The 16,854-nt window shown below is 62.4% G+C and overlaps 2 protein-coding genes across 6 annotated transcripts; one reads left to right on the forward strand and one right to left on the reverse strand.

The window, feature by feature from the left end:
• Positions 1–2,353: 2,353 nt before the first annotated feature.
• Positions 2,354–10,096, forward strand: TNFAIP8L1 (TNF alpha induced protein 8 like 1). 5 transcript variants are annotated; one of them, XM_054805143.1, is made up of 3 exons: positions 2,354–2,602; positions 3,799–4,063; positions 8,621–10,096. In XM_054805143.1, exon 3 carries the CDS (start codon positions 8,623–8,625, stop codon positions 9,181–9,183), a length of 561 nt encoding a protein of 186 aa, XP_054661118.1. In that variant the 5' UTR covers positions 2,354–2,602; positions 3,799–4,063; positions 8,621–8,622; the 3' UTR covers positions 9,184–10,096. The 5 variants fall into 5 exon arrangements, with proteins under 5 accessions (XP_054661118.1, XP_054661117.1, XP_054661114.1 ...); XM_054805142.1 differs by lacking the exon at positions 3,799–4,063; XM_054805139.1 differs by lacking the exons at positions 2,354–2,602; positions 3,799–4,063 and adding an exon at positions 4,217–4,541.
• Positions 10,097–12,053: 1,957 nt separating this feature from the next.
• On the reverse strand, positions 12,054–16,540 carry MYDGF (myeloid derived growth factor). Its single transcript, XM_054805144.1, has 6 exons — positions 16,289–16,540; positions 15,151–15,201; positions 14,365–14,426; positions 13,956–14,037; positions 13,290–13,362; positions 12,054–12,924 (listed from the first exon to the last, which is right to left on the reverse strand). Exons 1-6 carry the CDS (start codon positions 16,523–16,525, stop codon positions 12,845–12,847), a joined length of 585 nt encoding a protein of 194 aa, XP_054661119.1. The 5' UTR covers positions 16,526–16,540; the 3' UTR covers positions 12,054–12,844.
• Positions 16,541–16,854: the final 314 nt, after the last annotated feature.

The raw sequence follows: 16,854 nt of genomic DNA on the forward strand, positions 1-16,854 counted from the left end.
CCGAGCACCCCTCAGCCGCTGCTGGGACCCCAGGAGGGTTTGGGGTCCGGCTCCGGGGCTGGGCGTGAGGTGGGGAGCTGTGCGATGCAGGGGACTGGCCCCGAGATGCTCCCGGGGCGCGGCGGGGGGGGGGGGGCTGCATGCTGGGCACACTGGGGGTGTACTGGGGGGAGCAGGGTGCCCCCCACATGCCCAGCCCATCCTGTCACCCTCCGCAGCACCTTCGGCAATGGCCTGAGAAGGGTGAGCACAGCGGCCGGGGCTGCAGGGGTGCCCCAGAGACGGGGACATGGGATGGGGCAGGGATGGGGACACAGGACCCGGCAGGGATGGGGACACAGGACCCGGCAGGGATGGGGACACAGGACAGGGCAGGGATGGGGACACAGGACCCGGCAGGGATGGGGACACAGGACAGGGCAGGGATGGGGACACAGGACCCGGCAGGGATGGGGACACAGGACAGGGCAGGGATGGGGACACAGGACCCGGCAGGGATGGGGACACAGGACAGGGCAGGGATGGGGACACAGGACCCGGCAGGGATGGGGACACAGGACCCGGCAGGGATGGGGACACAGGACAGGGCAGGGATGGGGACACAGGACCCGGCAGGGATGGGGACACAGGACAGGGCAGGGATGGGGACACAGGACTCGGCAGGGATGGGGACACAGGACAGGGCAGGGATGGGGACACAGGACCCAGCAGGGATGGGGACACAGGACCCGGCAGGGATGGGGACACAGGACCCGGCAGGGATGGAGATACAGGACCCAGCAGCGATGGGGACACAGGACCCGGCAGGGATGGGGACACAGGACAGGGCAGGGATGGGGACACAGGACCCGGCAGGGATGAGGACACAGGACAGGGCAGGGATGGAGATACAGGACCCAGCAGCGATGGGGACACAGGACCCAGCAGGGATGGGGACGTGGTGCCAGGCAGACGCCAGCCCTGCCAGCAGGGAGCCACCATGTTCTGCTGGTGCTTCCCCAGCTCCATTCACCACCTCCGCCCCGATGGATCACCGGCTCCTCAGCCCACCGGCCCGTGCGGTGCTGGTCCCGGCTAACGGCTCCTTTCCCATCGCTGTGAGTGGCCACCAGGAACAGCCGAGCCCGGGAGGGTGATTTATGCCGGGCAGGTTGACGCCGCAACTGTTCGGGAGAGCGGCCACAGCTGCTCCGGCTGTTCCGGCACAACGTGGGGCCAGGAGCAAATCCTCAGCGGCGGCGGGAGCGGGGGCTTGGCGTGGGCGATGCCCCGGGGGTGTCAGGCACCCCCGTGGGGTGGGGGGGGTGGCAGGGCTGGAGTGGGTGGGGAGGATCAGGGCAGGGGGCTGAGGTTCGCTTCCCAGCCGCTGCACGAGACCAAGATTCAAGTCAAGGCCGTGGTTAATCCAGACTTTAATCCACTCTAAATCCCACCTTTAATCTGTTTAATGCCACCTTTCGGAATTAGGATCCTGCACCGAGCCGGGGGGAGGAGGAGGAGGAGGAAGATGCTCCCACAGTCTGGATGCTGGGGAGCTCAGGATGGGGGTGCCAACCTCAGCGCCAGGACCGTGGGGCTCGTGGGGTCCCCGGCACAGGGACTTGCTGACCCCCCCGGCCCCCCGGCCTAAAAACTCCACGTGGCTGACACCGGCCGGCAGCGGGGCCTGGGCTGCCCGGCTCGGGGCGCTTCCCGTGACGCCCCGGTGAGAAACCGGCCCTCCACCCGCCGTGGGGTGCCACCCGTGACGCCAGGCCCACACCGACCCCCCCACCCAGAGCCCCCCATGCAGCAGCCGCCTGCACACCCTGGCATGCTGCTCTGGTGAAGGGTGGGAGCAGGGTGGAGAGGGCCCCGGTGTGGGAATGTTGCCACCGGAGCAGGTGTCCCACGGACCCCCCCACCGTCCCCACCCCCCTTCCCACCGGTGTCACATCCCCACAGCACACCCAGGTAGGGTGCAGGCGGGGACTTTGCAGGATCCCCCCTGGTGCTGTTGACACCCAGCCCGATCGACCAGCTCCCTCCTAAGCTCTTACTCAAAAACACCCCGGCGCCCTGCCAGTACCCACGCGTGACCCTCCCACCCACGCGAAACCCCGTCACCCTCCCGTGTAGCCCGTCACCCGCGCGGCTCCGTACGACCCGAGGGATGCCCGGTGCACGGCACCACGCCGCGCTAACGGGACCGGCCCACGCAGGACGGGTCCGCACCCCCACGGCCGCCCCGCTCCCTCTCCCACCCCCGGGGGGGAACCCCCCGCCGCGCGCTCCCATTGGCTGCTTCGTAGCAAGCCCCGCTCCGCCATTGGTCGGCACCGCCCGCGGGTCCCGCCCCCTCCACCGCCGCCGCGCTCGGCCCCGCTCCGGACTTCGCCGCAGCCGCGGGAGGCCCGGACCCGCCGGCACCGGGCACCGGGCACCGGGCACCGGCTGCGGGGACACCGCCGCGCCCGGGCAGGGAGAGGCGCCGGGGGAAGCGATCCCCCCCCCAGCCGGCCCCGCCCCGCTCCACCCCGTCCCGTTCCGTTCCGCCCCGGGGTACCGGAGGCACCGGAGCAGCCCCGGTCCCGGCGCCGCGCTCCCCCGAGGCAGGCAGCAGGTAAGGGCCGGCCGGGCTCTGCTGCCCGCCGGTGCGGCGCTGCCGGGATCGGGCCCCCCCGGGTACCCCCCGGGTACCCCGGTTCCCCCGGTCCGTGGGGGTGGGGACGCTCGGTACCGGCCCGGTTCGTGCTTCCGACTCCGGGACCCGCGGCGAGGTGAAGCCTCTCGTTCCCGGAGGCGAGCACAGCCCCCGGGGCCTTGTCCCGGTCCACACCCCCCCCCCCTCCATCCACCCCCCCCCGGTGTCACGGGGCACCGGCGGCCCCACCCGGCCCACGGGGCAGCACGGCCCCGGGAGCCGCGGGGGGAGACACCGAGGGTTTGGGGAGCCCCGAGGGGTGGGAGCTGCTGGGTGGGCAGAGCCCGGGGCTGCTCCCCGGGAGCCCTTGGCCGTGCCTCAGTTTCCCCACGTGGGGAGAAGACGGGGAGAGGGCGACCCGCCCCCAAAAGCGGTGGGAAATCCGAGGGGGGCTTGGAACGCCACCGGGTCCGGCGGGCGCCGGCTAACGGGAGCTTGGAGAAGGCGCCGGAGCCCCCCGCCACGGGGACGTCTGCGGATGCCGGGTGCGAGGGCAGGGACGGACACCCCACGGCAGCGCTTGGCTCCGTGCGTCCCCCCGTCCTTCCTCCGCACCCAGCCGCTGCCCGTCCCCGGGGCTCTGAAGGATGAGACTCCTCCGTTCCCGGAGAGCCGAATCCCTTTGGCGAGGCCGGATCCTGCCCGGAGCCGTGGAGTTGGGTGTAAAACCTCCCGGCTCCCACCAACCAAAGCCGTACCCGCTCCGGAGCGGGGGAAGGATTTTGGGTCATAAATATTCTTTGCCGACCCCGAGCCCAGCACCGGATCCGAATTATCCCGTGGAGCTTTTCTTCCCTCCCGGAGCGGCTTTGTCCTGACCGACGCGGGGGCAGGAAGCGTGTGATGCACCAAGGCCCCCGCCGCGGGACGGACAGACGGACCGACGGCGGTTTGGCCTCTGATTCCCCCCCCCCCCGCCTTGTCCCCGTTCCGTTTTCCGCTTCCCCATGAGTCTCCTGAGCCTCCGTCTGCTCCGAGCGAAGGAGAAAGGAAGTTGCTGCCGGAGAGAGCGGCTCGATGGCAGCTTGATAAAGAAAAGGAGGAAATGGAAGGCGAGACAGATGCTCCAAAATAACCCCCCCTTCCTCCCCCTCTTCCTCTTCTCCATGCTGCAGCTGCCTCCCCGTACGGCGCCGGATCAGCTCCCCCATCCCAAATCAGCACCGGTATCACCCTGCCCCGCGCCAAAATAACCGCGGTCGGCATCTCCTCCGTGTGCCGGGATCCCGTTCCCACGCGGTGCCGGCGAACGGGAAGCGCCGGCGGGATTTACCGCCCACGCCCGGGGTTGGCATCACCGGAGCCCCCTCGGATCGGCCGCCCGGTTCCTTGCACAGACACGTCGGAGTTGCCGGGGCAGATCGGCGTTCCCAGGCATCGGTGCGTGCCGGATTTGGGGCGAAGGAGAAACCGAAAAACTTCTGCTCCTTCCCGCAGGTGCCCGCGCCGGGGCTGCGTTCGCAGCCCCGGCGCGGGCACCTGCAGGAAGGAGATTATGGGATAGGAGGGGGTACCCGAGATGGTGGGGACAACGATGGGGACGTGGTTGAGAGCTGTGGCAGCGCCGCGGAGCAAGATGCACCGTGCAGTGCCCGGCTGAGGTGATGCCGGCGTTCCCCGCGGCATTCCCCGGTGCTTCCCGGAGCTTTTTGCCATCCTTGCCAAGAAATGAGTTTTTCCTCGGGCGAGGTGTTTACTCAGTGGCTTCCTCTCTGGCCTCACCCTGCTCGGCACACACACGCCGGACCCGGCGGCTCTCGGTGTTGTTTGCGCCCATGGCAACGTGCGAGGGATGGTTATTGCAAAAGGCGGCGCGGCTCCTTCCTCCTCCTCCTCCTCCTCTGCCACCCCAGCGCTGGTAAAATGGGGTCTGAAAGCTGGAGGGGCCGGTGGGGGACGGGCTGGTGACAGCGGTCGGGCTCTCCGGTTACATCCCTGTGCCGCGCCGGCGCTCCGACCCCGTCTCCCGTAATCTAGCGCGGCGGCGGGGTTTAATTAATTAATGGGGATTGGAGGCGCGGGGAGCTGGTGGAAAGCGATGCCAGAGGATGGAGAGCGGAGCAGCAGGATCCCATCCGCACACCCCCCGCCCCCGGCGTGTGGCCGAGGGATTCGGGGGCACCAGGGGTGCCGGGGCGCGGAGCAGGGGGGTTTTGGGGAGTCGCGGGAGGAAACGGCACGTGGGATGGAGGGAGAACCGGGGCGATCTCCACCGTTAAAGGTTTACCCCGGCCGGGGAGACGATGCTGCTGCGTTGGAGGAAGCCTGTAGCGAGACGGCTACGCGTTAACATGGCCCCGGTGAGGAAGAGGAGGAGGAAGAGGAGGCAGAGGCGTCTCTGCTCTCAGCTGGAGTTTCGCAGAGCCCTCCCCTCGCGCCGCACTCGTGCTCCGCGCTGCCCCATAAATTATTTAAGTGCTTTTGCTTTCTTGCATGAAATACTCAGCCCGCTGCCAGGGCAGCCGGGGAGGGTCGGGGGGGGCACGATGAGCACCCAGAGCTGCCGGCGGGTACCGGCTGTTTGGGACGGCCAGGGCCGGGGCTTCCTCGGGGCAGGGAGAAATAACCCTGGGACGGCGTCGCTGCTGGATTCGGCCCCTCTGCTGCAAACGAGCCGCCGGCCGGTGCTCACGCGGCAGCTCAGCCGCGGCACGTGCCAGCGCCGCCGGCCCCAGGTGCTGGCAGGATGACAGGGTCTGGTGTTCCCCCCTGCAGACCGGAGCTTTAATTGATGCTTTTTAACGAGAGGGCCGGACTCTGCTCTCGCTTGCGCCTGCTGTGGGGTAGGAGATGTTTTCTGCGCGGGGTCCCCGGGGGACGGGGGCTGAGGTTGCAGCCGGGTGTTGGATGAGATGCCGGCGGGTGCCGGCTTGGCGGTGAGGAACGCGAGTCCTGCCGGCGGTGCTGCCCGTCCTCTGCCGGTGCTGGATTCGGTCCTTGGCTCCCCTGCCCTGCGGCGGTGCGGCCGGGATGCTGCGGTGCCCCGGCGCTGGCACGTGTCCGTCCCCGTGGCAGGGACTTCGGCCTTTCACCGCATCCCCACCTCGCGCAGGACGTCGGGATGTCCCAACCTCAGGCCGAGCCCTCACGCTACTGCTCGGGGCTGCAACAACATCCCCCCCCCCTCCCCAAAACCTGCAAAATGGGTGGAAAGCCCCTGAAAAAAGGGCTGTGACTGTCGCCAAAGCCACCGTTGGGACCACAGCCCCGCCACGCTCTTCCGGAACAGGGAGGGACTCGGTGAAAGCAGCACCCGGCTGCTCTTTTTCAGTAGAAGCAGCTGGGTTTTTTGAGGGCGTTTTCATTAAAATGAAGAAGAAGAAGAAGGAGGGGGGGGGGGGGGGAACAGAAGCTCCGAGCAGGGCTGGAAACTTCAGCGACAGGAAGGAAATGGGGTGGTTTATTTCGGTCTTGAGTTTGCTCGTCGGGGCAAGACTTGCCTCTTCTGCGCACTGACAGCAGCCCCGCCGCGAACAATGGGGTTGCGGGGCCCTTCCCAGCAGGAAAACGGCTCATTCCGGTGAAATCTCCCAGTTGGTGCTGAGTCAGCAGGTCCTGGTGGGACAGAGCGTGGCGCGGAGGGTGCCGGGTTAACCTGCCCGGTGCTGAGCGGGAGCAAGCGTGCTGGGAGGTGAGCTTGGGTTTCCTTGGGGTTCGCAGAGAGCGACCTGCGGCACAGCCGGCGGGCACTGGAGAAGGAGCAGGTCGCATTTTTGGGATCCGGGAAAGACACCCCTGCCCCCCCCCCCCCCCCCAAACCGCCGCCGCTTTGTGCCTCAGTTTCCCCCCCGCCACGAGCGATGCTCGTGTCCCCAGTCCCCAGCAGGAGAGGGCTGCGGGGCAGCCAGGCGTTATTCAGTGCCGGGAGCGGAGCGCTGATCTGTGATTGCAGTCGCTAATTGGGAGCCGTGGGGGCAGCTCGCAGGAGCCGGCGGTTCCTATTTTTTTTACGGGCTCCATAGGTGGAATTTGCACTCGCTTTATGGCTGCGGTCACCCGAGAGCTCAGGAATGGGAATTCCTACCCAGGCGGGCACTGCTCCCGGCGGGGAGCCCAGGACACCCCGTAATCGCTGCGGGACGCGAGGGAGGGGGTTTCCAGGGTGCCAAAGCCCTGCTCCTCCCGGGAGAGGCTGCCCGCCGCGGGTAGAGCCAGGCCCCTTACAGCCGAGGGAGAGAAGACGGAGCCGCGCTGCCTCTGCCCATCCTGCCCGTCCCTCCGGGCTCAGCTCCGGCAGCATCTCGCACGTGGGGCTGTGGGCGTTAAATGAACCCGACCCGCTTTGGGAGCTGCCGACGGCTCCGCGAGAGCAACCTCTGCTTTGTCATTTCTGTCTTATTAAGCGCGAGAGCCTCAGCTCGAAGCTCACGCTGGCAAAAATCAATGTTTTCGCATCGAAGGAAATACTTACAAACCTCTGTGTTTTTCCTGAGGGCTGTAAATAACACCGCGTGCGGCAGCTCGCATGGCGCCGGTGACAGCGGCTCCGTTACCGCTTGCTTAATTCACGCCCTCGCAGAGCCCCGGCCGCCCTCGAGCTCGGGGAGCCGGCAGCTGGACGATGCCCGGGAAGCCGGGACTCAACTCGCACCATCGCCCTTGCACCACTGTCCTTGCACCATCGCCCTTGCGTGACCGGCTGCAGCAAGATGGGGCCTTGGCCCCGTGGCAAGCCAGGCTTTGCTCCCCAGAGCCCGGCGTGCGCTCCGTGGCAGGACCGAGGATCCCCGGAGGGGTCCGGGACTGGCCGGTGGCTCGGCCGGCGGGCTCCGCGGGGTTGTTCGCAGTGGGGACGGGCTGGGTCCTGCGCTAGAATAACCGACGGGGGCCGCGGATGAGACCCCCCCCTCCTCCCCTCTCTGTATCCGCAGCCAATTTATCCGCAGCCGTTCTCGCACCAGCAGCATCCTTTAGCTTAAACAGCTCTTCTCCCCTCCCCGGCGATGTATTTATAGCGCGATCCCATCCCTTCCCCGCTCTCGCTTTGCCAGGCTGACCGTGCCACGTGCAGGCTCTTGCGTAAGCACCCCCCCGTCTCTGCCCATCCATCGTGGCGCGGGAGCCAGTTGTTATCGCGCCGTTCTCGCCTCCCTGTGATTTGTAGCTCCGCGATTTCCAGGGGCAAGATGCATCTCCGGGGTCGGTGGCGTTTTATTCATTCGCGGCAGTTTTTAAAGCCGTAATCTGCCCGAGATGATCGATTTAGTCCCGCCGAGGTGCCGGTGAGTCGGGCTGTAGGTGAGCAGGGGGTGAGGTTTCTGGCTTGCCGAATTATTCACCTCCGCGCGATGCTCGTGCTGGCTCCGGAGGAAGCCGAGGCGGCGGCGGAACGAGCCCGAGCTCTGCCGGCACGGGTGTACCGGGGCGGGCAGCGCCGGCGAACGGGACTTCAACGCGTGTCGGCGGGTGCTGCAAAGCGGCCGTGCCACCCCGGCCTCGGTGGGCGCCGGGCTGTACGCCAGCACACGGCTGTGCCGGCTGCAGCGGGTGACTCAGCCGTCACCTGGGTTGTCCCGAACTCACCCTGCAGGAAGTGAGTCAGGTTTTAAGGAAGAAAAATGTTAAAAGGATGGGGCAAGAGTCCTTCCTGCACCAGGAGGAGGGCGGCACCGGTCGTAGGAAGGAGACGGGGATGGAGGGTCACGGGCGATGCTCAGGTAGGGAGAGCTCACTCGCCTCCGACGCTGCCCGTCGCGCGGTGGCTTCTCCCCAGGGTTCGGGGGAGGGAAGACGGGAACACCCTGTAACTCATCCCACCAACAAAACCCGGGGCGTGAGCTCAGCGCTCTCCTGTTGGCACCCAGGAGCTCGTCTCGGTCTTGCCGTTGGCTGGAGATGCCCTTTCTGCTCCCAAAAGGCTGCGTGGGGAGGAGAGGGGGTGGGGACTGATCCAGGCATGGGCTGAACTCTGTGTGTGTGTGTCTCTTCCGCCTGCAGAGATGGACACCTTCAGCACCAAGAACCTGGCCCTGCAGGCCCAGAAGAAGCTCTTGAGCAAGATGGCTACTAAGACCATAGCCAACGTCTTCATTGATGACACCAGCAGCGAGATCTTGGATGAGCTCTACCGGGCCACCAAGGAGTACACCCACAACCGCAAAGAGGCCCAGAAGATCATCAAAAACCTCATCAAGATCGTCATGAAGCTGGGCGTGCTCTACCGCAACGGGCAGTTCAGCCCCGAGGAGCTACTGGTGATGGAGCGCTTCCGCAAGAAGGTGCATACCTTGGCCATGACGGCCGTCAGCTTCCACCAGATAGACTTCACCTTCGACCGCAGGGTCATGTCGGGTGTCCTCACGGAGTGCCGGGACCTGCTGCACCAGGCTGTCAACGGCCACCTGACAGCCAAATCCCACTCCCGCATCAACCACGTCTTCAATCACTTTGCGGACTATGAGTTCCTCTCGGCTCTCTACGGGCCATCCGAGCCTTACCGCACCCACCTGAAGAGGATCTGCGAAGGGGTTAACAAGATGCTGGAGGAGGACAACATATGAGGTTGGCCAAGATGGGCCATCAGCAGCGGCTGCCGGACTCTGCCTCCTGTGGGACTGAGGACGGGATGTACGCCTGTTTTGATCATCACCAGGCTTGACATCCTCTTCTCCTCTGTAGTGCTAACTCATTTTCTCCTCATTTCTACAAAAGACTGAACCTCTTGACTTTGTCTAACCCTTGCCCAGGGTCTGCAAACCCCTCCCTGCGCTGGGCCGAGTCCTTTCCAGATGATCCTGGGCTTCTGGACTCCTGCTGTACAGTTTGATTTCCTTTGCCCACCAAGTGCTCTTAGCTCAGAGTCCAAGGAACTGGGGACTCCTCACCTTGAACTCTGTCGTAACCTTCCTGGGGGAAAACCAAACCAAAGACCTGCGGTGCATCAACACCTCCAAGGTGTCTCTGAGCGGGTGGGCGGTTGCTTGGATGAACGGTTGGGAGCCCCTGTTACCGGAGGGTTGTGGAGCCCCACGGTTGTTCTTCAGCAGCTCCATGACGTGGTGGGAGCAAATCATGGTCCAGGCTTGTGCTGCCCATGGTAGGAAGGTGCTTCTGCACCTTGGAGGCTAGAATGGGCTTTGGCCTCTTAAAAGACAAGTCCTTGAGACAGGAAGGATCCCACCTCGCCTGGGCGAGCGGCTGTCCCTAGGGGCAGGGAGGGAGCTGGAGTGACCTGCTCCTTCCCTGCCACCCTGGAACACCCCTTCATCCAAGACCCGACCCTCTCCGCCAGCCTCCCGTGACGGTACCGCTGTGATGGCTCCGACGCCAGTTCCCTGGTGGTTGTCCAAAGCTCTCCCTAGGATTTCATACGTTTTACGTGTCCTCCACCGAGTTATGGTTGTTATTTTTTAGCAAACGCTGTAGCCTTGATGAGTTATTTAAATAAACTCACTGTTTGGCCTGGGCGCTCCACGCGGTTGATACAAAGGCGGTTGACGGCGATAAAATGAGCGGCCGGGGGGCAGTTGGTTTTGTCTTTTAAATGGCGATTGCTCTCTGCGACCTGGGGTTTTTAACTCGCTGTCCCCTGGCGTCGCTGCTGGCCAGGCTGCCCCAGCTCCGGGAGGCTTTGCACGGCCGGGGTTGAACCGCTGGGAGGAAACGTGGTGCAAAACCCAGCGCAAACCGATAGAAAAGGTCCGGGGTCCCGGGCGGGGGGGAGCAAATCCTGCTCCCCCGCAGACATCCACGCGTGCTCCTCTGCATCCCCGCGTCCCCTCGCTGCACAGCGGGAGCTAAAAAAAAAAAGCACAACCCCGAGAGCAGAAAGCAGCGGGCACCTTTGCGGAGTTCAGTACAGGCGTGTTGTAAAAGCGTCGCGCGCTCAGAGCACGGATGCGCCAGCCATGGCCGGCTTCCAACCCGCCGATCTTGGCTTTGAGCACCGAAAATTGCCCTTTTAGTATACGAGATGCCGCACAATCTCAGCTGGCCTTATCTCCGCGACCTTCTTGTGCCTCCTGTTCCGTGGGACGTCTCCAGGCACGGGAGGCTGCCAACGCTCGCGGGCAGAGAGTGGCTCCACGGCTCCCGTTCGCTGCTCCCGTTCCACCGCTGGCTCGAGGCACTGATAACTTTCAGCCTTAAAGATTTTAAAAAAAAAAAAAAAAAAAAGAAAAGAAATAAAGCCCCTATCTCTGTCGTTTCATAGGCCCGGCTCCAACTATCGCAGTTTATTTAATTGCGGGATGCAGCTCGGGGTGGGGGGTAAAGCACGTTTATAGGCGTGCAGGGAGCAGAACGCGGCCAAGATCCGCCGAGGCGTTGGTCCCTCGGGGAGGGCAGGGGGACGTCGGCCTTTGGCACGTGGCGTTTGAGAACAGACGTTCCCGTCCCCCTCCCTGGGCTCGCGGCAGCTGTCAGGTACGTGCCGAAGAGGAGCCGGAGCTGGAAACGGCTCGGTGGAGTTATCGGCAGATGCGGCGGAGCAGGCAAAGCGGAACGGGGCTGATGGATGCGGCGACGGCTGCCGCGCTGACAGCCCGAAACGCTTCGCTGTTCTGTTCTCGGCTGCGTGTCGGCGGCGGCTGCAAGATGCTCTTTAATTGCATGAAACATCTCTGCTTGGATGAGCCCCGACTCACGGCTGTTCCCTCTGTCCCCAGGGTTTCGTGCGCCCCAGGACCACTCTTAACCCACCGAATGCCTGGCACCAGCTTTCCTTCGAATACAGGCACCTCATCGGAAACTTCTCCCCCGCACCCCACAGCAAACACCCGCCTCGTTCCCAAATTCTCGCCTTTTTGTCCCAAGAAGCCCTGGAGAACACGCTCTCTGCTCGAAGAGCCATCTTACGGCCCGGGTTTCCCAGCCCAACCCCGGCTGGACAAGTCTGGGAAATGAGTCCCTTCGGTTCCCTTTGCTGTTGTTCCCACCACACGACTGGTTAAACTGGGAGAAAGGCCAGAGAGCAGCAACACCAGTGCCCTAAACGCAGCTGGGAGCTCAGGCAGGAGCACGCTGGGGACGCACCTCCCCACCCGCAGCGCTCCTGGGCCCTGCAGGTATCTGGAAATCCGGAAGGAGCCGTGCAGGAGAGAAAGAAACACCCGGGAACAGCCTGGAAAACAGAGCTTGTAAAATCCTCAGTGTAAAGCACCCCTAGACTGCCAAAAACCAGGGCATCACCTCTGGGCAAAGCGCCCGTCAGGACAGCGCTGGGTTACGCAAACTTCCAGCTGGAGCCTTGTTCTCCCGTTGCTGCGTCTCCTCTTGGCGGGCAGAACCCCCGCAAACCCTCTGCAGCCTCCGACCTCCCACGCGCCACCTCGGCTCCTTGTGGCCAAGCAAACGCCGACGGTCGCAGCGCTCGCCAGGCGTCCCGTTGGAGGGGGCAGGAGTCACAGAGCAGAGCAAACTCAGGCGAGAGCACGATGCTTTATTTCTTTATTTGTGTTGTATTTACACAGGAAAGGAATTCCACGTTCCCTCGCTGTTATTACTCTAGATAAGAAAAAAATCACTTCTGTATGTAGAAAATAGTCCTGCAGTTGTACTAAGACATGAAAGTGTTGCTTGGATTGATTCCTGGGTTGTGTCAGAATAAGCAGCTCTGCCTTCCCCGTGCCAAGTTATCCCAACCCACGCTCTGCACCAGGGCAGGACCAGGACATCCTCCCCAGCGACGGTTTTTGGTAGCCGTGCTCAACAAGGAATCAGTTTTGGCCAACTTTTTCCCTTCCTTCCCCCTCCCACCCAATTTAATTATTTCCTCCTGTCATGCTTGCAGAGAGAGAAATCCCGTCCCCCCCTCCAGAGACTAGAGAGTTAACAACTTTCCTTTAGCAAACAGTGTTTAAATCCAGCCGCTTATCTTTCTGCATTGCTCTTCCTAGCAGGGGAGATAAGGAGCCCCCGTTCGAGGGGAGCTTTACCATATTCAGCAGATCAACCAAGCAGAAAGCGGGCGACAGAACAGTTGGCTGCAGATCAGGAGTCCCGGAGGAGGTTTCCAGCTGCAAAGCACATTGTTACTCTGACACAAGACAGAATGCATCTGTCTTAACACCTCCAAGCCCCACTTGCGTTGGACCCTAGCACATTTCAATATGGAAAACATAAAAGGTTTGGCCAACCAAAAAAACCCACGGTTAACAAAGAATCCTCTTTATCTGCCATGCTCTTCCGGCCAAAGCACCCGGCCCAACACTGGCCTCCGAGTCACAGCTCGTCACGCGGCGTTTTTGCTACAATCATGAGTTTGGACAGTTCAAAACGGAACTTGCCTTCCCTGTGAGACACTAGAAAGAGAGAAAACAAGCACAGGATAAACAGATGGTAAGGCATGAACAAAACAACCCTGCTGGTTCCTTTCCAGGACAATAAAGCCAGCAAGTCGGGCACTGCACTTCCTTCTTACGCACGCGACAAGCACGTTGTGATAAACCCGTTCTTCCCCCATGCTAATTTAACATTTACACTGGAACGAGACCCACAAAATCCTGCTGCCAGCTACGGATCGAGAGCACCATACCCCTGACTGTAACGTGCACTGTTCTGTACGTTGTCACCTATCTGCGTTAAGCTTAAGTGCTCGTCTCCCGGCAGACAGCCAGGCTTGTCTCCCACACCACCCCTCTCTCACGTGGTTCTCTGGGTCACAGACCTGTTGTTTCGGTGATTTCAAATTCTTCCTCTTTTAAGGGGACGTCGCTTTGTCCACCTACTGCAGCTTGAGACTGAAATGGGAAGGAAGAAGGTTTAAGCATTTGCGGCAATCCAAGAAGTTACTGTATTTAAAGCAAACAAACAACAGCACATTTTGAGGAAGAATGAACCTGTATTTTAGTCATGTGGAGTGAAAGAATTAAATCCACACAGGAAATCCAAAGGAAATTCTCTGGCTATTTTTCCATTTCCTATTAAACCACGAACTTGTGTTGCTCAGTTACCTGAAAGCCTCACCGCTGAGGGCTGGGAAATGGAAGAACGAACCAGACAAAGGCACGAGCAGAGGTTTTATTTACTTCGTCACGTGCAATTTGTTGAGGCCAACCGAGGCTCCCCTTGTGCAGTGCACCCTGGCAGGACAGTGTCTTTCGGAGTCACGACACCGGCAACGCCAGCAGCAACCCGACGGCATTGAGGGAGCAGAAACAAATGGTGCGGGAGAGCCTACCTGCGGCCCCTCCTGACTGCCGCCGCTCTCTAATTAGGGATGTGCTAGAGAACATTTTATTGGACGGATGTCTAATAAATGTTTTCCATGTCCAATTCATGTTTTATAACAGCCTCCCACACACCTGCTTCCACGCGATCAGCTGGGACTTACATAAGCCATGGCATACTCTATCTTGGCTCCTTTCACTTCAGCTTTAAACTGGGTAAAGAAGAGATAAGACTTCCCTTGGGGCCTGCAACAAGAAAGCAGAGTCTCTGACATCGGCACAGAGGGCGGAGGTGCAGACACGCTCGCCGTTCATGGCTCCCTCCTGCCACAGCCACCTCTGACTCTCTTGTAGCTCCATCTAGTGAGGAGGGTGGAGAGGGGGGAAACACATTTACCAACCGCCGCCTGGCTGCAGAGCCCACCCAGAGTCACAGCAGCTCTGGGGAGGGGAAAGCCCTCCGGTGCTGCCCCGCAGGGAGGCAAACCCAGGCGGGAGGCAGGGGCCCTGGCCCAGATCCCACCCGCCTTCTTGTTGCTTTTGCCTCAGAGAGTTCGAGGTTAAAGAACGCACCTCCAGACAGAGCAGGAGAAGAGCAGGTTGTCTTCGCTGACTCCAATGTTCATCTGCCATTGCTGCAGAGGGGAAAGGTCCAAACAGTGAACGTGGGTAAGAGCCTCCTGCTCCCCCTGACGCCAGTCACCTCCCCTCCCAGCTGCAGGCAAAGTTTCAACAGCTCTAAAATAACACAACGTAACTACACCACGCTTGCTGGTGGCCCCTTTTACTTTGTGTTGCACAAAACTCAAGGCCTGGTCACCCTCTCCTCTCCACGATTTCATCAGCGGAGTTACAGAAATGAGTTCAAGTCTCATCTCCCTTTGCACTGAAAAAAAAAGGACCTGATTCTAACAGCACTTGCGGATAAGAAAGTACAAACTGTGTATCTGCACAGCACTTAGTGCAGCAGCCACACGAGCTGCAAAAAACTTCAAGCCTCCTAAAGAGCACAGGAGTTACTCCTACGAGGTCCTTCCTACCAGCTGGGGTATGAAAATGTAACTCCCTGTTCTCCAGAGACATCCAGCCCAGAGATTTGTTAATAAACCTTACAAATGTCACGGCCTTGCGAACCACGGCACCACCGTAACACGTGAAGGACGCTTCTGTTCAGGGAGTAAATCCAGTAAGTTACTTTTGCAAACATGCAGCGTTAGAAATGGTGCAACCACCCTTCCTCACAGCTCCCGGTCCCTGGAATCAGCTCATTGCAAACAAAATCATCCTGAACAGCGTCTCGTTCTGCGCAGCTGTAGAAACCGAGCGTAAGGGAAACACTTGAAGGTTTGCCCAGCTCACCTCGTTCGTTCCTCCCTGAGCTGAATACGTGAAGGTGCAGGTGTAATCCCCCTGGAAGAAGGGAAGAAGATGATGAGCATCCTTGCTCGAGCAGGACCTTCTCTTTGTTCACCATCAGCCACTTCTCGACGATGACGTGAGATCTGGGGACACCTGAGAGAATTCCTGGGGCTCCGGCACGGTGCAGCCCCCAGCGGTCTCACCCCGGGGGTGACTGAGGAGGAGCACGGACCACATCCATGTCCAGACCTCATCGGAGCACAGACAGAGCCGGGACCGTGCAGCCCTCACCCCCCGTGGGGTGTCAGCAGGACCCCACAGTGCTGGGGTGGGGACCCGTGTTCTGGGGGCCCAGGGACTCCCAGCCCCCTCTCCATAGGGCCCCTTCCTGTGCCTCCTTCCCATGGCGACCCTCTTTCTCTGAGAGCCCCTTTTCCCCCTTGGGGTACCTCCTCCCCTTGGGAACTCCCCTTGGGGACCCCCTTCTTCTTGGGGGCCATTCTCCATGGCAAGCCTCCCTCCCTGGGTACCTCCTTGTCCCACCTTGGGGAGCCATTTTCCTTGGAGATCTCTTTCTGCTGGAGACGCACCCCCCTTAGGGACCCCCTTCTCCTCGGGGACTCTCCTCTTCCTTGGGACCCCCCCTCTCTTTGGAGACTCCCCCCTCGGGGACCCTCTTCTCCTTGGGGACCCCCCTCTCTTTGGAGACTCCCCCTCGGGGACCCCCCTCTCCTTGGGGACCCCCCTCTCTTTGGGGACCCCCCCTCGGGGACCCCCTTCTCCTTGGGGACCCCCCTCTCTTTGGAGACTCCCCCCTCGGGGACCCTCTTCTCCTTGGGGACCCCCCTCTCTTTGGGGACCCCCCCTCGGGGACCCCCTTCTCCTTGGGGACCCCCCTCTCTTTGGAGACCCCCCCTCGGGGACCCCCTCCCCTACTCCCGTCAGAGGCCGGGTCCCCCCGCCCCTAGCAACCGGCCCCCTAGCAACCAGGCCCAGACCCCCCCACACTCCACAGCTCGTCCCGCCTTCCCTCGCTGACAGCCAACCCCCGTGGCGGGAAGCAGGAGCGACGTGGCGTGCAGCCAATCAGATAGAGGCGCGTACCCTCTCCTCACCCCCCTCCCTCCTCGCCTCTCACCAGGCTGCGGGAGAAGGAGTGAACCTCCCCGCCGGGCCGCACATCGAAGTCGGCCGTGCTCGGTTCCTCCGCGGCCCGGGCCGCCACGCACAGCAGGACGGCGGGCACCAGCGCGGCCCACAGCCTCCAACCGCTCCTCCCGCTGGGCGCCGCCATCTTGAAAAGGAAGCCCGGGCTACGGCGAGCGGGAGGGGTCAATGCGGGCTGAGGCCGCTCAGCGGGCGCCTCGGCGGCCATCTTGGATGTGGGCAGGAAGCCCGGGCGGGTTAACCCTTGGGGGGCCGAGACCGTGGGGCCGAGACCGTGGGGCCAGGGGAACGGCCGGGACGAGGAGCCGTGGGGCGAGGAGCCACGGGGATATAGGACAAGGGGACACGGAGACAGCCGTCTGCCCCCCTAGCCGGTGCCCCTGGGGCCACGCTCTGCTGCGTGGGTGCTCCCACGGGGGATATGGGGCAGCCGTGGGACGTTTTGGGGAGCCCACACTGACACCGGGCCCTGCAGCCCCTCTCACCCCAGCCCGGCCCCCGCTCACCCTCCAGCTCGCTGGGCTGTGTGTGCGTGGC

This window comes from Grus americana, chromosome 28, assembly GCF_028858705.1.
Source record: "Grus americana isolate bGruAme1 chromosome 28, bGruAme1.mat, whole genome shotgun sequence".
In the NCBI taxonomy this organism is placed as follows: Eukaryota; Metazoa; Chordata; class Aves; order Gruiformes; family Gruidae; genus Grus; species Grus americana.